This window comes from Alosa alosa, chromosome 18 (assembly GCF_017589495.1).
Source record: "Alosa alosa isolate M-15738 ecotype Scorff River chromosome 18, AALO_Geno_1.1, whole genome shotgun sequence".
Taxonomy (NCBI): domain Eukaryota; kingdom Metazoa; phylum Chordata; class Actinopteri; order Clupeiformes; family Clupeidae; genus Alosa; species Alosa alosa.
Window position 1 is genome coordinate 26,792,444 of NC_063206.1, and position 26,959 is coordinate 26,819,402.

The 26,959-nt window shown below is 44.5% G+C and overlaps 1 protein-coding gene across 1 annotated transcript in view; it reads right to left on the minus strand.

Annotated features, from left to right (window-relative positions):
• The window catches only part of lmbrd1 (LMBR1 domain containing 1), a 91,132-nt gene that overhangs the window by 15,658 nt on the left and 48,515 nt on the right, over positions 1-26,959 (minus strand). Inside the window, 5 exon segments of the mRNA XM_048269702.1 lie at positions 17,142-17,256; positions 19,692-19,841; positions 20,365-20,469; positions 22,715-22,817; positions 23,733-23,797. Of these exon segments, the coding sequence (XP_048125659.1) occupies positions 17,142-17,256; positions 19,692-19,841; positions 20,365-20,469; positions 22,715-22,817; positions 23,733-23,797 (538 nt within the window).

Here is a 26,959-nt window from a genome sequence, read left to right on the forward strand (position 1 = left end):
TTCAAAACTCAACAGTCCATCAGATGTGCATCAACATAACATATTCCAACATATTTCGATTTAATATAAAATTTAATATGCTTATTTGTGAAAATATATGAAAAATGTGGCCGGCTTGGTGAGCTCACACAGTATCCTGGGTAATTTCATCTCCCACTTCGTTTTAAGCCTGCATCGGTCCTGGCTATATTTTGAGGGTTGATTTTAAGGGGAAAATAGCACTTCCCCTTGCTCCCTAAAGTAATGGGACAACCTAGCCCTACACGTGCCCCGCGCAAAAATGAGGGTTAGGGCAAAAATCTAGAGGTAGGGGAGGTATTGGGAGGGGCCCTAAGACTGCATTTAACACTTCAATATGCATCAGAAAGAGATTTTAAAAGAAAAGGTTACAGTAGTTACAATACAGTATTAAATCTGTCCTTTCATCAGTGTGTCCCTTTTCAATGGGATCTCAGAACCCCCGACATTTCAAAATTCTACCACTCACTTTCAAAGCCCCCCATGACCTTGCTCCTCTTTACCTCTGTGACCTTCTGATCTCTTACACTCCTTCCCGCTCCCTCAGATCCTCTAATCAAAATCTCCTCTCTGTCCCCGCATCAGACTCTCTACCCTAGGTGGCAGGTCTTTTAGCGCCATGGCCCCTAAGCTCTGGAATTCCCTCCCTCAATGACTGTCCCTCCTTTCCTTTCTTCAGAGCTCACCTCAAGACCTTTCTGTTTCAGGAACACTTTTCACCTTCCGCCACCACTTGACTCATTGACTCATTTTTTTTTTTTTGACTGTCTGTTTGTTTTTGTGTTGTCTTGCTTTGTTTGTGCTGACTTTGTAAAGTGACCTTGAGTCTGAGAAAGGCACTATATAAATAAAAGTAAATATATAAATATATAAATTATTAAAACTAAAATATAAATGCTTATTATTATTATTGTTATTATTATTATTATTATTTACTTAAGATAATAAATAACTCTAGAAGCATGTGTTTTTTTTTTTTTAAAAAAAAGGTTATGTCCACGTGAAAAATGAAAATGTAACCTTCAATCAAGGATATAGAACAAGAATGAAAGAGACCTGTGTCTGATATGCAGCATGTGCTGGCTCAAAGGGCATTTTCAGGAAACTGTAAGGTTTCTGCTTTTGACATCAATGGCAGACTAAGCTAGACTGGCTTCCCCACTCACTCACTTCATCTGGGACAATTGGACAATCGTCTGACCTTTATTAACTGATAATAAACCGCATCGGCATTCAGGAAGCAATGTATTTACCTTTGCTGTATAAATGTACACATTGTTCCGACTGAACTTTTTTGATGTTTGTAGCCATTGCCACAGGCATTTTTAATTTTGAAACTAACGTCATCCCCTCTTGTTGCCGATTGGCTCGCCATCCTGTTGACTGAGGGAAACATAAACCTACTGAGAGGAGCCAGAAATTAAAATGAAATGAAAATGCACAGAGATACTCGATGGGTCGAATCAATAATAAATGCAGCTAAAAATCTGCCCATGTCGTCACATCACGTTTAACCAAAGGCCACTCAGAGGACAGTTAAATCCTCAGAAACTTTTACTTGCTTACAAGAGCCTGAGAAAGTGCTTCCTTTCTGCATTAAAGAAGTCAAGTCTTGATTGACAATATTTTGAGCAATATAAAAGAGCAATCCTTATGCAATGTTGCTATTGCTTATCCCTCAGAAAATGGGTAGTTGCGCCCCTGACAGGAAGACAGGGAAAAGTGTCTTCCAGCATGCACACAACACAGCGAGGTTGCTAGGGAACAGAGGAGTGATCTGATTTAATGGGATGAGGCAGTATACTCAGACTTTTCCACCTTCTTACTCTTGTTTGTACATACTCTTCTTCTTCCCAGGTCTATGACAAGACGGTCTGTCTCCATGACTCATTCACAAAGCCTGGCGCGATCAGAGGAGGTGGCTTTTTTACTTTTAGGCCTTGATTTAATATGTTATGTTAACACGTGAGGTTAGGAGAGCATCACAGAGATATATAGAGGCTAAGTGCTTTCTGCATCTTCTGATGCAGCTTAGTACCACTGGCTGGTGTTTTGACAAGTCAAAGGAAGAAGAAATAAATGCAGAAGATAAACAAATAAAAACAACAAAATGTAAATGGCGTCCATTACCCCCCAGGAGAACAGCTTTTTTTTAATGTTTTTAAATCCCACTTAAAGGGTTCAGGGGGTTTCAATAATAGCCCTTGTCTCAATTCATCTTGGGCTAAGCAGTGACCAGCAGTGGCCTGCCTAATGCCTGCTGACTGACCGCCCTCTCCTACCGCCCCTACCACTGCCTGGGGCTTTCAATCTCAACCTCCAGCCGCTCAGCCCCAGTGATCAAAATACACTGTCGGGCCCGCAAATCGGATTTGAAGGGTTAATTACAATAGCAAAGAAAGACATAAACATCAACAACATTTTTTTTTTTGCAATGTTTCTGTGACCTCAGCTTCACCCCATGAGGGTGGCCAGGGTCAGAGAGAGGAGGAGAGAGGAGGAGATGAGGTGAAAAGAGAGGGGGGCAACTCTTCCACATGAAATGTCCACTGTTGACCCAGTGTGGAGAGGGAAGTCCAATTTGGTAGGAACTAACAGGAACCATTAGCCTATCAAACCGATACACTACACACAAAACACTCCCTGAAGCGATCGGTCAGTAACTAAACCTTAATACAGAGGAAGAAGAGGCGGAGAGATTATGGGAGATTATCTACGTAATGATGGGCTGTTGCATCTGATTGGTTAACTCCATGTAGAGTCACTTTAAGTCCAAGCCATCAAATGAGTGAGACGAAAGTGCATGAAGGAGAAATATGGCTGCCCTGCCGTGATTCTGTGAGTGCTCTGGAAGAGGAGCAGACAAAATATCCCTCATGGCTATAATGAACTGGGCTACACAAACAAATCAGCCATTATAAACAGCCCATTCTGCAGAGTAAGCTGGACAAGAGCTGGACTGCAGGCAGCACCACACAACATTACACAATCCATCTCCGTATGAGGACAATTCAACAGAGCCACTTACTCGGAACTAAGATCTTTTGTTGTTGTTTTTGCCAGAACATGATCTAGCCTGAAGGCTACGCAAGCAGTGCATGCACACATGTAGCAATGATTATGAACAAACATGCAGAGGTCAGGGTAAAAAAGAGAGGGGGAGAGAGAGAGAGAGAGAGAAGGCACTGATTATATAACTCTATATAACTCTCTTTCTCTCTCATGTTGACACAACAAGTGCATTTCTGCCATGTTGGTATAATGACCTGAGAACAGCAAGCCCACAGGTTGTTGTTGAGAAGCAAACGGGGAAAATTCACTTCATTTGCATCGGCAGCTGCAGCATCACATCGGAACATCCAGCAATTTGGTGAGCGGTAGCCATGGCAACACACTAGATCCCCAGATATATACTGCATGTCTCAATGCTTCAGGATGAACACAGGAATAATATTATTAGCATGCGCCTACAATGTGAAGAGATGTGCTTTTAACATGTGTTTCAAAGCAATCAATCATCAAGCTATGTAAATGAGTTGACCATTTTAGTATATAGCTAACTAAGGATACATTTTTGGCTTTAACTCTTCAACAAAGTGCTATAAAGTCTGACTTGACTTTTAGCTCAGATCAACATTTACTGATTGCGGAAACATAAATGTTCTTTTGCAAGCAGGAAAACATGCAATTTCCTGTGTGGGAAATCTGTAAGGCGCTTTTGATCCATTCTCCAACCGCATGACTACTGCATAGAATCCATGTATGAGATGACTGAGTAGACAAGAACCCTCCATGAGGAAAACACACACACACACACACACACACACATCACATGGAAACATGAGACATTCGACTAGTGCAGACATGAACACCAGAGCCAAAAGCACGAGGTGGTGGAGCCTGGTGTCTGAGCCTGTGCCCAAGCACTGGAGCCTGGCATCGGTGCAGCGCGGTGTGGTGTGGAGTGGCTCGGCACGGCTCTCCTTTGGCGATCCCTCCCCGTCACATGTGCTCTCCCAGCTTGACACTTCCTGCTACGCACGCTTGGTTGTGCAACGGGCTGTTATGCATGGGGGAGATGCTCTCCAGAGCGAGAGAGGAGTGGTTTGGCTTGGGAGGCTTTTTTTTTAATGAATGGGTAAAGGCAAGAGGCTGGCACAGGGGTTGGTGTGTGTGTGTTTACATGTATGTGGGTGTGTGTGTGTCTGTATGTGTGTGTATATGTGTGTGTGTGTGTGTGTGCTTTCGTCTGTATGTGTGGGTGTGTGTGGTACACTGGGCAAAGGCTGGCTGTGGCTATAGTTTTTTGTAGCGGAAGTGAGACAGTGGACAGTCACACGTCCAGAGCTAAAAGACTGGCTGGGGATCCTGAGATTTGTCTGTATAATGATTTTTGACTGACAATGAATAACACAGGAGAATGAGGCATCGAGTCTGCAGAATGTTCATACTTCAATTAAGTTGTTTAGCTAAGGCTGTTAAATGTCAAAACAATACAAACTAGATGTACCGCATAGCGGTACAAAATATGACCGCCGCTCAGTCCTGTACATCCGTTCCGCGAAAATAAATCACACTTCAATTTGTCTCCATATTTTACTCCATCCCCCACTCTTGAAACTTTTTGTGTATGCTTGTTTGGCATGCCTGAGTGTGTGAGCGGCTGCACAGAAAGTACCCTACTGGTGCTGAAAAGGTGAATAGATTGTAGAATAGCCAAAGAAGATGTAGAATTGTTATAAAACCTTTAAAATCTCTAAACAATCACAAGTAGGGCAGTTCATCACAGTTCATCCATTGCAACTGGATTGATGAAAGGTCACTTACACCTGTAGGCTACATTGTATTTGGGAAAAGCAAAAGGTATCAGCATAATGTTATTTATTTATTTATTTTTATGTATTTATAAACAAAAACATCTCTGTCAGTTCCATGCCGTTTTCAACAGCTATCAAAAACAAAGGTCATTTTTGGATGGATGGATTTTTTGTGAATGTTTCTTCTTCTACATAAGATTTTAGTCATCTTTAGTTCATGTAATACTTTATTGTCAATGCACAAATTAAGTAACAGTAGTCTGAAACGTTATTGTTAATGCACAAATTAAGTAACAGTAGCCTAGTCTGAAACGAAATGCTGTTTTACATCTAACCAGTGGTGCAAATAACTGACATGTCCAAATGGGCCTTGATGAAATGCGCCGCTAGACTGTTCATACACATTTTAACGGGCCAAAGTTGAAAAGCTTTTGTCCGTTATTGTTAGTGCAAATATAGGCTGATTCATGTTCCCTTGCATTGTTTAACTGAGGTCCATGGCTAGTCTGGCTTTCATCAGACCAAGCTCAATCTTTTAAGAAATCAAAAATAAATGGCGGGCAGATCAGGCTGGGTTCACCCAGCCTAGTCCATAGGCACCGATATTGTTTAATTTTCCGATTGAGATATACACGCTCTGGCTATTCTAAATGCAAAAATGCATCAGGGAGTTATGACAAAACGGTAACTAACAAACTAGATCCTAATAGAAAGTTGTTAGCTTCCCTAAGCTACAGGTAAGATTATAAGGTAGGCCTATTGACAACATAAATTGTCAATAGGCTATGCTGGCTTACACAAATAAAATCTCCTTTTGAAACCAATGGCTTCGCCTTACAGTATCAAGCCGGACTTAAACTGTCATATCGCGGGCGAAAAGTTGTAATAACATTCACGCAGCTCCATGAGTCAAGGAAAGCCGAATGAAGTAGCCACTTCTAAATGGGACCCACTACACAGTAGCTTAAGGTGTTTTGCTAAAGCAGCCATAATGAAATGAAGGTGTCATTGTTTGGATACTTCTTCACACACGTGCTTTTAATTTCACAGACTACAACTACCAAGCTGTAATCAAAGCACATCGATTCCCCTCTCACACCCTGCACGCACTTAAAACAAAATAAACAGGCGTCTCAGTCTCACGCATGTATAGGCAAAACTGTATCAGACCCGGTGTAACGTTGGTAAATCTTCCATTGCACAGAATGATTTTGTAGCACGTGCAATAAATGACAGTCGAAGATACAAACAGTGCTGCTATACATTTGCTTGGTATAACCGCATTTATAGTTTTCTACAAATGCAATCAATCAAATGCCTCCATCAATTCAACCAACGCTTTAACGGTAACATTACCTAGGTCCTTATTGATATTACAAGATTAACGCATTACCTGCAGTAAAACCAAGCATGTCCGAAACATCCTTAGATTTATTTCGGCTTCAAGAAGAAATGGGAATTACACTTCATGTGAACATCGCCCTATCCTTATTAGATGTTCGCTGCGGTAAATTACAGTCCTTGTATGAAGCGTCCATTGTTTTTCCAACCCACTTTTAACTTCCAACAAAATTATGTCTCACTGCAACGACGCCATCTAGTGGACAAACGACTACTTCTCGCCAATACTGAAAATGCAGCCATGATGATGATGATGAATATTTATTTTGGCTTTCTTTTAATCCTACTGATTTTCATTTTTTTTACCGGGGGGGGCAAATCACAAATGAGTGATTATGAGCCAGGTTGATGTGGGCCCTTGAGACCAACATACCATAAAAGATTCACAGAGAACTGTGTCTGCCCTACCCTCCTTTCGGGGTCCAGTCCAGCGGGGGCTGCAGATGAAAACTAAAAATGGCGGTTCCATGCTATCCATGTGGGGGTACATGCTCACCAAGTTTTGTGTACCCGGTCTTTCAGTGTCCGGGGAATCCTTGTTGGTGTACGCCACTAAATGTACACATAAGTTATTTTATTGTAAGGCCCCCCATGAACGAAAGTACACAAAACTTGGCATGCATTCAGAGGGTGTCATAATGATCCTACTCTTTTTTAATTTCGTGCAGTTTGACCTTGTCAGCCAGAGATATTGAGATGAAAACACCTCATTTTTTTGCTTTTAATTTTAACTAGGGTATTTATACATGAAATAAGTGGTAATGGGATGGGTTGACATGCCCCTTAAGACCAACATACAAAAAAAAGGTGGACCTCTAGGCCCCACGGTTCTCGAGATATTCACAGAAAACTGTCTCCCGCCACCTACAGGCCAGTTGGTGCATAGTAACATAAATTAATTTATTGTGTGGCCCCCATGAACGGAATTCCACAAAACTTGGCGTGCATACATAGGGTGTCATAATGATCCTACACTTCCAATTTTGTGCAGTTTTGACTATGTTAGGTCACAGATACCTTCAATTACACCACCTCATTTTTACTTTTTTGTGTTTAACTAGGTGGAAGCTTTATACATGAAATGAGTGGTTATGGAATGGGTTGACATGGCCCCTTGAGATCAACATACAAAAAAAAATGGTCCTCCTAAACCCTACGGTTTTAGATATTCACAGAAAACTGTGTCTGCCTACCCTCCTTTCGGGGGTCCAATTCAGCGGAGGGGCTACAGATCAAAACGAAAAACGATGGTTCCATGCTATCCATGTGGGTTACATGTCCACCAAGTTTCGTGTACCCGGTCTTTCAGTGTCCAGGGGAATCATTGACGGAAATTTGGGCATGCTAAAAAAAAAAAAAAAAAAAAAAAAAAATCTGAAAACCTATATGACCGCCGGCCACAATGCGGCGGTCATAACTAAGAAGACAGGATTCATAACAAGTATATAAAAAAAGAATGTATAATTGTTATTGCGTAATAGCAGTGTTGCCAACTTAGCGACTTTGTCGCCATATTTAGTGAGATTTCAGACCCCCCAATGCAGGACAGACTGTCGGCTGAGGGGAAAAAAATGATGTCGGTCTGTCTGAGTGAAATTAACTAAACAAATCCAAAATATAGCCATTGTTGTAACTTGTAAGGTTAAATTGTGTGTAGCCTATGGTGAAGTTATAAATCAGACTTCAAGCTGTGCAAAGCAAATGCAGCAGTTGGGAATAGGTTGGAAATGACTGATTTTCAGCCACTTAATGCTCATTCTGGTGTATACCATGACAAGATGTACAGAAGTGTAAAGTGTATCAATTACCCTAATATACAAGTATGTTAAATTAAATATATTTAAATTAGGCTCTTAAAGTTTCCTATTTCAGTAGGCCTAGGAGAAAAGCAAACAAGTGTAAAGGGGAATTAAAGGGCCATCACCATTTTTTTTTTTTTAATTTGGGGGGGTGGTCACGACCTGGTGACGTAATTGATATGCAAATTAGTGTGTGACGTCATCTAGCGACATTTAGCGACTTTTGGAGCTGGCTTTATCTACCTTCCATTTGAAATAGTTGGCAACACTGCGTAATAGTAATCTCATTATAAAGTCCGCAGCTGCAGTTCCTGCAGGATTAATTTAACAAAAGAAACTCTGAGAAAAGTATTATATTTTCTAACAGTGAGAAGAAAAAAGGTCCAAAGGTCACAAAACAACAACGAAACAGACAAATAAAAGTCAGAGTGCACGCAACAAAAGAAATGCCAGTGAGAAATGCCTCTCTTGGCATTTACCTTTACAGGTATTGACAAAAGCACCAACAAGAACATCAACCCATAGGAGGCGTCGCTGCTTTCTCATTTATTAATCCAACTTTGGCAGACTTTAGCCCTTAGAACCCTAAGCTGTTTTTAGGGCATTTTCACTACCTTTATTCATAAGGATTTATTCTGGTCATTGTAAGTGCCACACACACATATTATATATTGTTTTTGTTTTTTTCAGGAGAGTCTAGGCTATCCAGATCTGCCATCATTTCATGTATTAATACTAGCATTGATTTTATTTTGATTTTTAAAGAATTAAAACATAAAAAGTGTATTATAAAAATTCTTATATTTCGACATGTATCTCACCACAGCAAGCTCACAGCTCTACATGCATTTCATTTGTGTGTAGGGCAGACTGTCCTGAATCGGGCAATATTATTGCCACATTGGAGGGATACTCTGGGGCTGAGCAATTTACAGAAATATGTGCTGTGTGATTTACGGAAATAAATGGCATTTTTTATTTAGTGATGAAAAATGACCTTTCTGCGCTCCATATCTGTGACACGAACTGATCTGACCTGACTTGACCCGAGTTTGCGTGTTAGACTGTGTGCCTGTGTGTATGCAGTCATAATAATTCTCAACTTTTTACTGCATTGCCATGAACAAAGCAAAAGGCAAAAAAGGTGTTTATTTGTTGAACAAATTGGGATGCAATGTGAGCCTTGAATTGGATGCCAAAACCGGAATATGAACATGCTTTGCCATAGAGAAACACATGCTAGCATTGGATTATAAACATGCTTTGACACAAGAACAGACAAAAACGTGGGGTAAGTCCAGCTATATGAAGTTATCATTTTGCTGTCACTTCGTCTGTTTTATAACCCAGAAGGATAGCAAATGATAGCTCTGAGACTCCTCTTTCACCTGACATACGTGGCATATCTATGCCATCACGGGTCCGCGAGTAATTCAAACGAGAGTAATGGGTGTGCAGCGTTGGTTTGTGTACATGACGTTGTTATTTTGCAGTCACTTCGTCTGGTTTTATAAGCCAGAAGAATCGATAAACATGGTACCAATGGATAGCCTTGTGCCCCCTCTTTCATCTGATATGCTTGCCATATTGATGCGATCACGGGTTCGCGAGTAATTCAAACGAGGGTAATGGGTGTGCAGGTGAACGCAGAGAAGTAAAGACTGTAAATATGATGCAATTTGATTTAATTTCATGATTTTTTTTATTTTCATACTTGATCGTACAGACAAGTGTGTAGTCTCGTTGGAAAGCCCCACTTCTGCTCTGTCATGCAATAAAGGTTTCATCTCGCTGCGATGAACAGTTCCAAAGCAATGTTACAGAGAAGAAAGGGTGTTATTTTGACGCACTTTGCGTCAATCAGGTTCTAAGGGTTAGAAGAGCATGGCCTGGCCGAGCTGAGAGAGGCCGTGTTCTCGGACGTGGGCTGTACAGCAGGGAGAAGTAAGCCCCCACTGACCGCTTTGGAGGCATCCTTGCATGGCCGGCCGTTTGGCCGCCCGCTGCACTGAACACCAGGCTGCCCGTGCTCACCTTGGACAAACACAATTAATGAACTGTGGATTTCAAGACTGCTGAGGAGCCCCTGCTGAGCATTTCAATGAGATGGTCCACACAGACTCTTTCTCTAACACACACACACACACACACACAGATACTCTCTCTTTCTCACGCTCACACACATGCACACACACAGAGATAGAGATAGAGATATAGATAGAGATAGATATTCTCTCTCTCTCACACACACACACACACACGTGTGTGAGGAGAGATAGGTGCTGTAGACAAATGTGGACCCCTCGGCAGCTAATGAGGGATTGTCTTCCGCCCCGGCGGAGGACACGGTCATAGAGTGTGTCATCACCTTGCTAAGTCCAGGGTCGTCAGCGTTAGGGCTGAAACGATTCACCGAGTTACTCGAATAACTCGATTAAAAAAATTACTCGAGGCAAAAACCCTGCCTTGAAGCCTCGTTAAATTCCTATGACACGCACTATACGCGCAGGGATCTGATTGTTCCACACGGACCGTTGTTCAGGAAGCACACAACCAGCGCGTGAATCGTGATGCATTCTGAATTTAGCTGGCGGAGTCAAGATGGCCATAAATTGCAGAAAATGTCTACATTTTTTAAGTAAAGTTTTTGGATCATTACATACTCAAAAAGGAAAAGAACAAGCATCTGGACTGAAAACATCCACTCCATGCGGTTTCACCAAGCGTCAATAAAGTAGGCTATCAATCTATCTAGCCTATCTATCATCTATCTACGTAGCATATAGCCAGAGAATGTCTAATAAGGGGAGAACTCTCGGAAAACTTCCGGTTTCTGAACTGGTTGCAGTTCCTTCTGTGGTTCCACATGAGGGCGCTCGTCCACGAGTGCAGAATGCATGGAGGTCTATGGAGCTGTACCCCTCAAAATCCACTTTTCTCGGGATATAATTTTTTTTCAAGTGATTTGAGTATTGTATTCGAAAGGGGAGGCAAAGAAAATACACTTGGTTGAGTATTATATTTTTTAAAGTCACTTAATTGTTCTAAAAAGCCTTTCAAATGTGTCAATGACATCATTCATTAGCACAATGCTAGTGTGTTATGTGCAACAACGACCCAACCTGTAAGAAATCAAAAGGACATAAGTACTCGTTCATTCAACTTTTGACCTATAACCCATGTTGAAGATATACAAACTACAATCAAATCTGAGATTTGTCAACGACAATCAGGTGAAAGAGACACATTTAGCCGTCTAGCTCCATTGACTCCCATTCATTCTGCACTCATGGCGATCGCCCCCAGTGGAACTGCATCCAAAATTCGGTACAATGGGACTTAATACGGAGTGGCAAGGCTCTCCGTAGACGGGCTCTGCTATAGCCTACATTGATGTTGGGTGATTTTAATCACATACTGTATTTGTAGCGATGTCGTGATATAATGTTTAGCTTTGATGTTCAATTGCAAGACAGTATGCCTAAAAAAGAACCCCTTCTTATACATACATGCATGCACCTTCATCTTCCTCACGCACCGCACGCATGCGCGCACACACACACAAAAACACACACAGGTTGCTAGGTTACCATAGCAAATAGGCTCACCCCAGAAATAATTTTTAGTAGCCTAATGGTAAAATTATTTGTTAGTAGCCTAATGGTAAATGCTGCAGGTGTAGAAATCTACATAAAACAGATGTTTACTTTGATGTCAGGTCTAGATTACAGCATGAAACTTGTTGTGCATATTAATACATTAAATTGCTTTCCCTCTTCTCCCTCCCAGCACTTCACAACATAGTATGGACAGCTTTGTTCGCCCAGCTAAGGCACGCACAAGAGGCTGCAATTTTACAGAGAGCATTTTGAACATTATTATATTGTTGGCACTGGCTTAGTTTTGGAGCCAAATGTTGGAGTTAGAATAAATACCTCTGTGCCAATTGCTTGATCATTTTACAGCCATATAATTTTCATTATGCATTATTTGTTTTGGTTGTTTAAAAATGCAAAAAAAAAAAAAATCCGATTAATCGTTCGATAAAGTGCTAGATTAATCGATTACAAAAAGAATCGATAGCTGCAGCCCTAGTCAGCGTCGACCACGGAAGCGTTTCGCTTCTCTCTCCCACCAACCACGAAGGATAGCCGCGGCTGACCATTAGCATATCTGCTCTGTGGAAATTAGCGGCACAGCAGCTCAATGCCAGTGCAGTGAGACTCCAGAGGAGGAGATCTTTTTCAGACTGGACCAAATCCCACTCAAACGTCTAAAGTCTATTTGAGTGCCTTAAATGGAAATAGCAGTCAAGACAGACTGTAGAGACTATGGAGGAAACTTCATGAAAAGTTCCCTCTTCTGAATTGGCACTTCAAACCTGTGACTGTAGGTAGCTGATGCTATACTGCAGACAGGCTTTCGGAGTGCACTGAAAACAGAGGCTAATGTGAAATGCCTGAATTTGTCCCCCAGGACATGGAGCTAAGTGAACACTTTTAGAAAAAAAAGAAATCAAGCCCTTGCCCATCAACAGTGCCCAGGACAACCATGCAAGAAGGATTTCAGGACTCTGCTTTTACTCTGATCAGCCAAGTTCCACCCCTTGCACACAATGCGCCTATGGAGACATGCAAGCATGCTAACATACGCATGCACATGCACATACACATACACGTTAAGCCATGTATTGAAACGTCTTTTGACATTTCCACATACTGTAGGCAATCCAGAGCATTCACTTGGTTCACTCTTATGATCACAGGGAATGACTCCACTAAAGTGGACACACGTGACAAAAAAGAAACATTCCGTGCCATCTTTTGTGTTTGCTGAGCTGTCAGAGGACCACACGTGACATGACCTGTGCTATGCAACGAGCACTCAATCTGATGAACAAGCGCTGTGGCCTGCTAAATACAAAAATGCAATTCCAAGCAGGCTGGGCCTACCAGCTTTCTCTTCATCTCCATGTTCTATTATTTTTAGACAAAGCCTTCTAGAGCCATTTGGGTTGATTAAGACATTTCAGATGCAAGTCAATCTGCAATCGATCCCGCCTCTATTTAGTCCTCATTTGACAATGACTGTATTTTAAACATAAAACAAATTATTTATCTGGCTATGCTTGTACAAAAAGTTTGTTGTGATGTGTCTGTGTTTCTGTCTGTCTGTGTCTGTTTTAGCATGTCATTTAATGTAAAGCATACCGGTAATAACCAATCATGCCAAGTTGTCTGAAATACTGTATATATATACACATTATCGGGGGCAAAGAATTATTGTCCGTCATAGGGCCCAAATGATCTAGCAGCGCCCCGGTTGAAACCTATCTCTCTGGCGTAAGATGAGGCAGTGATATGCCATTCTCCTTTTCATGGCATACACATCAGATGTGATTTTAATTTCCAAACTGTGCCATTGAGAATACAGTGGGTCATTTCCATTGTGACCATAATAGAGAGTCCTTCACTTCCTCTATTGGGGACTCTTACAGCCAATTAGTGATTAGCAACATGATCCGAGGCCAAAATCTGGCATATGGGCAGCCCGATTCCATGCTGTTCTTATGCTCCAAAGACCCTTGTCTATGCCCAGATCCAGTACGCGCAGGGGTGGAAAAAAGCCTTCACGCCAGTGACAAACTCACAAACAGTGGGCGCTTATCTCACTATCTTCAGCTAGTGGCCGAGTCGAAAAAAAAAAAAAAGAGATAAAATAAAGTGGGGGGGGACTAAGTTGGCTGGGGCGAGCAAAAGCACTCATCTTGTTTGCAGAGAGCCCCCGCTGATCTCGTCCGCTATTGTGTTATTGAATCTCGCGGAGCTGTGAGACATTTCACTGATGGAGGGAATGGCGGAGACACAATGAGCTTGCTGACCGCATATGGGCGCGGGCCAATCACACGCCAGCACATTGGGAGAGCGTGTTGTCTAGCAGACGGGGCCGGCCCTTGAAACTTCGCTGGTTTAAACTGCGAGTCTACTGGAGATGGACCGATGGCGGGGTGAGATAATTCTGTTCCTCAGATTTACTTGCTCGCTAGGAGAGGCTGGGATTATAGTGCACAGACTTTATAGCCATGCAAATGTGGCCTCCTTTATCAACACTTACACACACAAGCATAACTGCACGCTGTCGCACAATACACACACAGACTCAAAGCATCAACGCAACACAGGCCTGATGTGATTCCTGCCATGGGTGCTACAAAAACCTAATGGACTATGGGTGTGGAGCACCATGCAATTGAATTATTTTATGAACGCATGTATAGATGGAGTCATGATGGAGACCAATAGAACGAACACGGACAACCCTATGACTGGTTCTGTGTGATTCTGGATGAACAGTGTTATCAGGTTTCTGTCGGTACAAGAGTGTACAAGTCAAAGTGAACCTGAACACATTTCCCAAGACACTTGGCAGAAAGCTTTTTCTTGTATGGCGAATGAGCATGGTGACCAGACGTCCCGTTTCTTTTCTTGACATAGTACCAGTTTTCAGCACTTTCCAGTGGCCCATCTTATAATGCCAAAAAAGTGCCCCATTTTCACACTGAGGAATGGCATGACCCTATCCAGAACATAATCTTCCTGTGGTCTAAACAATGACCTTTGTCTTAGAGGTGGGATAAGATATCAAGTATCAGACTATTGTAGTAGTATTGTTTTTGACACAATACATTGTATTGTTGTAGCACCAAGTATCATAATATATGTATTATATTTCTCTTTCATGATTATGGACCCTAACAAATGCAATGTGTAGTCTGTATTATGTGAATATGTCTTTAACCATAAAATGTTATTTTAAAACTATGTGTTATTTGCTATCCATTTGGCTGAGGAGTGAACACCTTTATATAGCTTACATAAATAAATAGCTAGAGGAAATTGATAGATTGCTTGAAGAACAACTGATGAATGTAATAAAACAAAATAATACTGTAACAACAATCCAATGTGGCCAATATTTGATTTCTTAGATTCAGAGACAGGCTGTAAAAATGAAAATCTAGCCACACTACCACCAGACACAGACAGACAAATAGATTGCATTAAACTCCACTGACTCTTTAATTAAGCTCATTATGTAAACAGTGTTGGTTTGTCTTCTGTCATGTGCACCAATTACCATTTTGTGGCAATGATTCTGTGTCTAGCGCTAAAGACTTCAGCTCTCCCCAATCTGCTCAGATCACCCCCACAACACCCCACGCCCTCGTAAAGAGTCGTCTATCAGGCCTAGAAGTAACAGAACACTGTTAGAACTCTAGGACAGGGGTCTCCTGGGAATGAGGGCTACCTGAAGACCCGAAATCATATGGAGGGCTACTCATTTGAAATAAACAGACCCTCACCCCTTTTTTGCGAGGGTAGTCCTCCTAAATCATAGGCCTATGTGATTATTACTTTTAAATTACCAATATTGTGTAGGCCTATAAGTCTTTATATATTAAGCAACTGAATTTTCATCTGATTCTTCAATACTTTAATATCAATATGCAACATTACCAACATTTTTGTTCAGTTTGTTCATTTCAAAGTTTGCATGGGGAATCTAATATTAATTTTTAACAACAGCAACAAAAAAAAAAAATATTTTTTGTGCAATTAATAATTTGGGTTACAATTTGTACCCAATTTATAACCACCCACCATTATGAATTCAGTGGTTGTTTAAGTTCTGATTTCAGTGGACAATTCGGTTTTAACATTTCAATAGTAGTCACCCACACCACCCTAACATATGAAGACTCCTTTTAAAGTTATTGCACACTTGAAATCTCTCCATGACCTGACAAAAAAGGTAATGCACAGTCCTGCTCAGTCACGCATGCCACAACATGTTCAGCTCTATTATACGGCAGGAGCCTATGGAAGAGAAAAGGCCTGTGAACTAAAGCAATTGTTTTTCAGTCCTTGAACAATCATGCACAAACCGTATTTGACGAACATAGAATGGCCACAGAACTTTTGCAAAGATATGCTTCCATTGGCTACACCAGACGAGCAAGTTTTTTCCCCCTTTACTATCTATGCGTGCGAGCAGCGTGTATCGCTCCGCTTCCGTTGTTGTTTAAAGATTGAATGGGAAACGGATTTGGAGCCAAAGACTAACATTTAACGCAGCTACAATTTGTAAGGCATCACCAATATCAATTTAATGTTACAGATGTATGGCTACATACATTCTTAAAATGGTTCTGGTCTAGACTTAAATATCTATTGAAAACTTCACAATGGAGCGTGTTTTTAGAGCGTGATCTGCAGGCGACCTGTTGGCTATTTTTTAGAAGGTGCGCTGGGGGCGCCTCATAGCCGTTCCACCAGGTAGCCCGTGGGCACCGTGTTGGAGACTGCTCTAGGACATGTTTGTGATCAGATGATGGCATCTTTAAAATGTCTTTATGATATCCAAAGAAAGTGACCATCTCTTATCATACAATACCCACAATGCATCTGCTATCGCAGCATGTCAAAACAAAGAGACCAGAGCCAACCTCTTGCTCTCCAGAATACTGTCCTAGGCACACAAGAACGCACGCACATGCATATTTTCTCACATCTCTCTCTTTCCGCCACACGTCATCCCTCGGAACTCGCTGCCCTTCCAGCAACCTCGCTCCCTACAATGTTCCACATGTGCAACGTTCCGCATTCTCTGCGTCACCTCGGCGGCTGGCAGAGCGCAAACATTAAGCGGATGAATAAATAACACCGATAAGGCCTCTCCACAAGAGAGAGGTGACACACTTTGTGGAGTTTGTGTTTGCTTGAGTGCCTTTGCTTTGCGTGCCACTCTTAGTTGTTGACACTGTCGACGACGGCAGACTTGCTCACGAGCGCCGAGCGAGAAAACGGACGTCCTTGATATTAATTTGTTGGCTAAATAATGCAACGTACAGGGAGAGATTATGCGCTTGAGCGTGCATGATAAACGCTTTTCCTGTCTTCCCCTGTCTATCTGCCGTCAGTCTGTTTCACACCACGGTGTTGTTTGTGGACTTGACACGTCGCCGTGGTGACACGGCGCAGCTGCCGCACTGCTCTGGCACACGTTGGCCTCCTCCTGACAGGGGGAAAAAATAAAACGGTCTTACCCTCAGGGGCGTCTGCGTCGCAGATCTTGGTGGTGAATGTAGTCTCGTTTCCTGGGGACAGGACTGGAGGGCTCTGGCTCCCAGGGGACGAAGGTCCAGGAGTGGGCACTGGACTCTGACGGAACATAAAATTGCTCATGTGAAAGTCATCTTTGCCAAATTTTTTTATTTTCATAAATGTCTCCAAAGCCCCCTCTCTATTTAGCTGCTATCTGTTGTTGCCGGTGAAAGGTGGATAACTGCATGGGAATATGTGGCAACCCAAAAGCAATTAAAACGCAGGTCAAATTAATTTCCATCCCAGGGATATTCCCCAAATTACAGCGTGAATAGTCAGCATCACAAGTCACACCTTGTTAGTACATGACAGCACTGCATGGAACTCCACTGGCACCTACGGCAATTATGTCTGACAAACATCTGCATAGAACACGGAACAATTTCCCCCACTACAAAATCAACCAGATAAAAAAACATTCATGTCTTTCACAGCTAGCGCTAATTGCTACATGCATACTGGACCAACTGATCATCTGACAAATGGTGACAAAACATTTCTGTTCGAACCAGCTAAGGTATTTTTCACCCGCCCTCCAAAAAAACTCCTCTGCTAACTTGCTAACTTCATTATAATTATTTTGAAAGTCACTGAATGTGCCACTTAATGAGCTTCTAAGGTCTTATACCTGGCTGTTTCTAGTCAGCGTACTGGTGTGGCGATTTTTGTTAGAAACCCCCACTGTACAACAGGAACATTCACTCACTTGGCTGGGATATAGACATCCACAAATTGGGACACTTTAGAGGATTGTTCTAGAACAGAAAATCCCCCACCCCAAAAAACCACCACCACACACACGCACATGCGCGCACACACACACACAGAGAATATCCCTCTGGGGCACCCTGGCCTCTATACTCATCCTCAATTGATCGAGATGCACATAACTTGTTGTGCGTGTAGTCTTGTTACTAAAAATAATGGAGCGTGGAGCGTGGAGCGGGGGGGGGGGGGGGGGGGGTGATGGGGATCCATTCATTGTTTGCCTGCTATCTGATGTGCTTATGCTCACACTCTTGTGTTGCTTCCCTAATTGTAGCGCCGCGAGGTCTCAGGCGGGGAGACAACAGCAGCCTAATAAGCCATGCTCGTCTGCAGGCTCCCATGGATTGACTCGGGAGGAGGATGGCACGAATGAATGACAGCCCGGAGGGTGGGGGGGGGGGAGTGAGGGGGTGGGGAAGTGGCGAGGGGAAAGAGAGGAGGAGGCAGCAGCAGCAGCAGCAGCATCGACAAACAAGGCAGAGAAAGCCAGACGCAAAGCTAATGTGGACGCCAATGTGGCTCCACTCTGCATCCCCACAAAGATGGCAGATGTCAAAAAAAAAGCCCCCCCGTCTTCCCTCTCTCTTCTTGTTTCCCCTCGCTCTCTCCCTTTCTCCTCTTGTTTTTCTCGCCTCCACTGCTTTTTTGCTTTCCTCAGGCAGCCATTTGTGTGACTGGCCTGGGCCTCTTAGTGAGTGCCCGGAGAGAGGGGGAAAGAGGGGGATACAAATTGCAGCCCCTCTGCGCTGGACAGTCTTCAAGCCGCCCGGTGCTCACATAATGGGCCTGATGGCCCAAACGAGGACCATGGGAGTGTAGTGCTGAGAAAAACAGGAAGAGGGAGAAGAACAAAAACCAGGATGGTGGAGGTGAGAGGCGAACTCCAGCTTCTGTGCTTGAGTGTGGCTAAGGAGGATGTGTTTAGTTAAGTATATTTGTAGGGTTATAAAGGATCAGGAAATGGCCACTAGTCGGTAATGGTAATGGTCACTAGGCCGATGTATCCGTGGATACCTGGACCCATAAGTGTTTGAGATGCTGCAGTTTGTGACACAGCTTGCCCACTTCTATGTTTCATGTTTACCACCAGGCACCATTGGTGAGGGTAGGTTTGCGGAGAAAGTAGTTTTGTCGAGCTTTAACACCTGTGTAGCTGGAACATCTCACTGTCTGGACTGGACTGGACAGGCGCTGTTAAATGGACTGAGGCATTGAGGATAAGGGAGATGAACCTGTGCGGCGAATGAGCCACGGAATCTCCACAGGTGGGATTTCTCCAGAAAATGGCCTTGATTTGGGATAGGTTTCTATTCCAGCGGGTCTTACACGAACATGAAGCACCATTACATACCGGCACATATATACACATACACACACACACACACACACACAACCTCCTATGCCCTAACAGATAGGTTGTCTCTTTTCTTCTACAAAGATGATGACATCTGTAATCCCCACTGATCACTGTGTGTGTGTGTGTGTGTGTGTGTGTGTAAGTGTGTACCTGTGTATGAGTAAGTGTAAATATGTGTGTACTCGATCTGTGCTTCCAGGTCATTGTGTGTGTGTGTGTGTGTGTGTGTGTGTGTGTTGTAAATGACCAGCACAGTCTGCAGGCCTAATCCCAGCCCCCCTAAAGCGTGCGTGCAGCGCCTGGTCCATCTCCCGCACTCCCTCCTGCCCGCCAGTGCACCCTCGGACGCCCGGGGACTCCTCCTTACCTGCAGCAGGTACTTCTGGCTGCCATACATGACATATTGCGGCGCCAGGCTGTAGATCATGTAGCTGGTGTGGAGCACAATCAGCAGCAGGATCATGCAGAGGAAGAGCAGAGCCTGGGGCCGAGTCCGCTTGGGTCTAATCTTGTACAGCTGTCAGAGGTAACAAAATAGTTACAGAGGGCAGAGAGAGAGAGGGAGCGAGAGAGAGAGAAATTGAAAGAGACAGGGGAATGAGAGAGAGGGGGGGGGTAGGTGGAGAGAGAGAGAGAGAGAGAGAGAGAGGACAGGGAGAGGAGGAACAGAAGAACAGAGAAAAGGCAAAGGCCCCAGCCGTGGCGCGACTGGCTGGGGCACCTGCACCATACGCCGGCGACCCGGGTTCGATTCCCGCCCCGTGGTCCTTTCCGGATCCCACCCCGACTCTCTCTCCCATTCACTTCAAGGCATAAAAGGCCCAAAAAAATATACTTAAAAAAAAAAGAAAAGGCAAAGAACCTCTTCATGCCTGTCTAGCTATATTCAGAGAGCCATAAAAGAGAGATAAAAATACTTCACCTCTACACACAGAGGCCAATTTCAATTAGTATGTCTGTCTGGTGCAGAGAGGGAAGATTAGAACATCACTAATGCAGGGAGATTGTGGGGCAGATTGTGGGGGGGAGAGGTGTCTTACCCGGACCCAGAAGAACCAGATGCCCATGTTGCGAATGCCCGCCATCGAAGTGAAGACAAAGTACATGGTGATGATGGTGATCAAAATGTAATCCAGTGGGAATACCTGAGACAGACAGAGACAGAGAGAGACACAGGGAGGTTTAAAACTCCTTTATTCAGCCGTCATGCATTCTCACAGAGATACATCAGCATGATCGCCAAACCAAAACCCTCAGTTGCAAGGCTTACCACATTCCCCATCTTCCACATCTTTACGACATCCTCCCACATTAAACAATAACCCCCCTTCCCCTAAAACACACACACACACACACACACACACCATCAGTAACCATGTACAATAGTCCCTCACACCTTCCCAACTTCCAAACATCAGAGAGCAAAGGGGTAGAGAGGAGGAGGAGGGATAGAGAAAGAGAGAGAGGGGTAGAAGGAGAGAGAGAGCCTGGCCGTGCTCCTCTCCCTCAGCAGCTGGTCATCCCTCTATCCTTAGGGGGTTCTGGAGCCGTTTCCGCTGACAGTCAGATTAGCCTGGGCTCTCCCAGCAGCCCCAGCCTCCGCCTCAGCAGCCTACTCCTCTCTCCATCTCTCTCTCTTTCTCTCCCTCTTCCACCTGCCCCTCCTCTCCCCCCTCTCTCTCTGAGGGATGTGCTCAGGTTGTAACATGAGTTAACATGAAGCCTTAACAATAGAGACCAGGGGTTGAGCAGAGCAGGCTCCTCGACCATCGCACTCTACGGCACCCCTCTCCTCTCTCTCTCTTTCTCTGTATAATTCACTGTGCCGTAATGGATGAGATATGCATCCATAGAGGCACAGTCGAGGCCCACGGGAGCCCGCCAAGAATGAGAAGCACCAGAAAATGAGGGGCCAGGTTTTCATATCTTCGTGCTTGCTTGCAAGGGTGTGGAAAAAATATCAGAGGGCCAACAAGAACAAGACCTCACAGTTCCTTCTTAAGAGCCACGCCACTGCTTAAAACCCCCTCGTCTTTGTGAACAGGAAGTAGCCCCGGTGCCCGTCATGAATACGTAATTGACTGGACATGCAAGACAAGAATGCATTTAATGGACTGGGCTGCCCCCCTACCCCTCCTCCTCCTCTCGCCGTCTGCTGTGTCCAGAATAGCAAGTGAGCATGGAAGTGAAGCGTGCCGTTTAGTCTTCTGACCTCTTGTTAGTGTGAGCCGTGCTCTACATCAAGCCCATCACACGCGCCTTCATTTTCATTTTGGGCTCGGCCTTTTGATCGTCTGAAAAGCCCGTTTCTGTTTCTCACAGCTTCTTTTATTAAAAGGACTGTGGAAAAATGATGGAAGAATGACAACCGCCCTCAAAAATATTTTCTGCTTCTATTTTGTGTGCGTGTGTCTGTGTCTGAAGCACTGGCCGATCATTACATGCTTCTGTGTGATTCTGCAGTAGCCCGAACTAATTTGCTTGAGAGTCATTTTTTACCCTCCGAGGGATGCAGGAAGTCCTTTGGGGAACTATTTGAAAGTCATGCTGGAAATTATCCCCCCTGACCAGCCCTGTTCGCTCTCTCTCTCTCTCTCTCTCTCTCTCTCTCTCGTCGCTGCTTCTCAGAAATGTTAATGCTTGCCGCTCTTTTGGCAGCCGTTTGCGCGGCCATAACTCTGCCCCGGCTTGACGCGCATTTTCGGAATTAGCAAAAATACACACTGACCTTTCCAGGATAGGGAATTCTGCTGCCTGGCATAAAATAAGGGGTGGGGGTAGAGTTGTGTGTGTGTATATGTGTGTGTATGAGTGTGTGTGTGTGGGGGGGGTCTTTGACACTACGTTTCGATAACTGTGAATCTTTCAGCAGAAGGGGGCAATAATTCTCATTTTGTGCCCAGGACTGCGCTCTTACACACTGAGCATCCTTCAGAAGAATGCCTCAAATCAGGGGGCTAATACTCCTCAACAGGCAATTGCTAATGGGACAGTGGACATGGAATCATGACTCATTCAAGGCACTGAAACCGGGTCACACGTTTGTGGAGGCTGGGGACAGGTTGACAACACGTCTGAGGTGGCCAATACTATAGAATGTTTATCCCATGTGAGGTCACACTCCGGGCTGTCTGTGACGTCAGAAGAGACGGGGTGGGTTACACAAGGGTTACACTCACACACACACACACACACACACACACACAACTAAAGACTTTGCAATGAGTGTCTATTCATGAAGGAGACAGTTGCTAGTCAAGGAGCACTTCAAGAAAGGTCTTTAGCCAAATGATAAAATAATTAAAAAATAAATACAATCCATAGTGGATCTCATAAGGACCACAAACACTTGTTGACAGGAGCATATGATGCGAACCCTTCCACACTGACCGGCTGCAGGGCCAGCAGAAGCTCGTTCAGGGGGTTGGTCAGGTTGGTCCCAAAGACGACAAACCCGGAGCTGATTCCGGCAGAGTGCAGAGCTTTATCCAAACTAAACACACACACACACACACACACACACACACACACACACACACACACACACACACACACACACACACACACCACAGTGAAAGACACACCACAGAGTTAGCTTGGCTTTTCAGATGTCACATTACCAGCTGGATGCAAAACGTTGTAGTTAAAAAGTTAGCCGAGATTGCATTGTATCATTGTATCTAATGATGAAAGTGACCAACAGACCCACCAACCCAGCCACCCCTCCCTGGTCCCCTACCCCTCCTATCCCATAGTTCCCGGCGTCTCCTGGGGTCAGCAGCACTCTCTGACTCGTTCATCAGTCCCATGGAGGAAGGAGAGGAAAAAGAAACAATGTGGTAGAAAAGGTGGTGAATTTCACATTTCACATTTCTGACATTTCTTTCTCTTAACTCAGGGGAACAGGAGGACAAGGGAGAACAAGGGACAGAGAGAGGTGGATGGAGAGAGAGGAGGATGGAGAGAGGAGGATAGAGAGAGAGGAGGATGAAAAGAGAGGATGATGGAGAGAGAGGAGGATGGAGAGAGAGGAGGAGGATGGAGAGAGGAGGATAGAGAGAGGAGGATGAAAAAGAGGAGGAGGATGGAGAGGAGGATGGAGAGAGAGGAGGATGGAGAGAGAGGAGGAGGATGGAGAGAGGAGGATAGAGAGAGAGGAGGATGAAGAGAGAGGAGGATGAAAAGAGAGGAGGATGAAAAAGAGGAGGATGGAGAGAGAGGAGGATGGAGGGAGAGGAAGAGGATGGAGGGAGAGGAGGATGATGGAGAGAGGAGGATAGAGGGAGAGGTGAATGGAGAGAGAAGAGGATAGAGAAAGGAGGATGGAAAGAGGAGGATGGAGAGAGAGGAGGATGGGGGGGCTGTGCAATGAACCCAGCAGTGCTATGTGACATTTAAAAGTACTTACTTAGAAATGAACAGCGCCACGGCAAACAGCAGTGCCACCATGATGAAGAAAACTCCCAGCAAAATCTGTAGCACGGAAACACACGGAAACACACACACACACACACACACACACACACACACGCGCACGCGTCAGCATGCTAATGCATTAGAGAGCCTGTCTACATGTGTGAAAGCGTCTGAGAGAAGATTAGCATTGCATTGTGAGTTAATGTCAGTTCGGGGTAAAAAGTGTGTGTATGGCTGCATGTTTAATCCTGATCCTCCACATTGAATGTGTGTGCTGGTGTGTGTGTGTGTGTGTGTGTGTGTGTGTGTGTGTGTGTGTGTGTGTGTGTGTGAGTGAGTGAGTGAGTGAGTGTGTGTGTGTGGGGGGGTGTGGCAGCAACATGTTCCTACTCTGTCCCCTCTGGCCCATCGTGCTTAACCTAAAGGTCACATCATTTGTCAGTGCATGGCCATATGGCCAGTCCCCATCCACTCTCGCCCCACTGCCAAAGGTGACAGCAGAGAAAGAGAGAGAGAGAGAGTGACAGCTCAGACTTGTGCTTCAGCTGGACAAACACTAAAACAGCCACTGCAAACAAGGAGAGCTGGAGTCAAATGCGAGACAGACCTAAAAAAAACCCAGACCGACAGATGTCATAAAAACTACAAAGTTAAAAGGTGTTGGCTGTGAGTTATTATAGGTACGTTTTTTTAAGTGTGTGTGTGTGTGGACAACCTTTGACATCTTCAAGCAAAGTGACCGTTTCAGCAACAAAACACATGCCTGCCCAGAGCACCAGGGTGCCCCATTTAGCACTGCAGTCAGCTCAGGCTAGTCAACTCATGCTGCACGCCATACACTAGCTGAGGCCTCCACTTATAGTGGAGCTGCCACTGTCAGCGCTCCTCTCCTCTCCTCGGCTCAGTGGGGAGGGTTAGATGGCAGCCTTGTGCTGTATTTGTCATCTAAATTACTGTGGTACCATGTGTACACACTGTCAAACATCTCTCCTGACCCGCTAACAGGGAATTCAAGCCCTCGCACACAAGAGTGTGGCAGGAGAGCGGGTGGAAAGAGGAAGTGGGAACACCGATGTGATGTTGAGGCCGTCCTCTCTCTCTCTCTCCTCTATCTCTCTCTTCCTCTCTTTATCCCTCTAACATCAGGCTCCCCTGACACGCTTGTTTGCAGCTTGGCGCAGTGTTGCATGTCAACATGCTTTAAATGCTTTTTGCCAAAGTCAGTGTGGTGCTTTGGAGGAGAGGACAGGAGAGGAGAGGAGGGAAAAAGAGAGGCGAGGATTCACTCCTGTCAGCCTGCGGGAGTAGAACGAGGGAGGTGTGTGTGTGTGTGTGTGTGTGTGTGTGTGTGTGTGTGTGTGTGTGTGTGTGTAGATGACATGGGGTCCCTGATCCACAATATTGATTCTGTGGTGGGGCGTAATAACACAAACCCACTCCTCATATGTGTCCACAGATGCTTTGACAGGAGTAATTAGTGTTGACAGAATAAAACAAAGACCAAAGGCGTGTTTGGGGATGGCTCATGGTCTCTGCTACAACACCAGTTGCAATAAAACAGGCATGCGCTCAGTAGGACTACTGGGACTCAGAGAAAGTGTATCCCAGTTTGACTTTTACCATTAAATCAAAACAATTCCACACAAAAACAAATCAAACCGGCTTCTAGTAAACTTCTAGTCTAGTCTTCCATTACCAGGCAGAGTCCTCCAGCTAAGTGAGATGTCTGTCTCTTTAGTGTCAATAGCTGTCAATCTTTAAAAAGGGATCAAACGACTGGGCTGAGAGAGTAAAGTACTGACGGCTAAGTCACAGACGAGAAGCGTCATCGTCACGTCATCTTTGTTCAAGCATCGCTTGTCACTTGATATATCTCAGAGACACAAAGTCAGTTCAATCAACCTTTCACTGGGAGGACCCTGATAAGGGAGCCTTTTGATCTTGGTTGGAGCAATACAGACAGGAGGCTAACATCATCTGCGCGGGGTCTACCCCAAAAAAAATGTTAGATTCAATTTGTATTCACTAGTTAAGGCAATCAAATGCCCATCAAAGCCTAATCAAGAAGTCAAATTGAGCAAGAGGAAAGAAAGAAAGAAAGAAAGAAAGAAAGAAAGAAAGAAAGAAAGAAAGAAATTCCTCTGAGGATGGGGGAAGGGAGAGGGCTGTGGAGCAATCAGGTCCATTTGGAGGAAGGGTGGTGGTGTTGGTGGGGTCTGTGCTCTGGGCTAGCCTGCATGCTCCCTCCCCTCCCCTCCCCTGCGCTCCCCTCATCAGTGTGGGTCCTGGCTGCTGTGCGGTGACTGAGTGCTGTCATCAAAGCGGCCATTTCAGGCCCGTAAACATGATCGCCGGGCGCTGGAGTGCTGGCACAATCTGCACTTGATTGACCAGGATATTCCCTGATGCGAAGGCCACAATGATGGCATGTCACTCCACTGGAGGATGTGCCCAATGCCCCACACCACTGAATGATTGTGAATGGTGTGTGTGTGTGTGTGTGTGATTGTTTTGATGAAGGCTGAAAGTATACAGTACATGTTTGTGTGTCCATGCATGTGTGTGGGACTGTGTGTGAGAGTATTGCTTTATGTTTGGCTCTCCAAAGGATATTTCTTTCAGTGCAGCCCTGCTAAGTGCAATTTGGCATGGCACCAGAGGAAACAAGAGCAGAACCACAACTAGCCCTTGATGGCTGGTCTGATAGCTCCAGCACCTGAGTAGCAGCTGTGTGGTCACAGCCAAGCCCTGCAGCCGGGCATCTGCTGCTGGTGCCTTAGAGAGCAGCTACCCAATGAGCACTTGTGCGCTACTGCAGGAGGGAGGCATCATCATCATCATCATCATCACCACCACCACCACCACACCAAATAATAAATAACAAAGAAAAACAAGAGGGGTGGGGTCTCCTTTTCAACTACACAGAAATAGTGAGATAGGGGCAACTACAGCACTCATCTGGGACCAACATCTGAGCGACAGTAGAGGAAGAGAGAGCGAAAGACAGAGAATGAGAGAGAGAGAGAGCAAGAGAGAGTGAGAGAGAGCAAGAGAGAGAGAATAAAAAAAAATAATTCATTATCGAGCAATGAGCATATTGCTTCACCTTGGCAAGAGAGAGAGCGAGAGAGTGGAAGAAAATAAACCTTCAAATATCAAGCGCAAGTGCCTGTCCCTGTGAAACATGTTACGAGAGGCTCTATTTTTCCCCCTACGAAT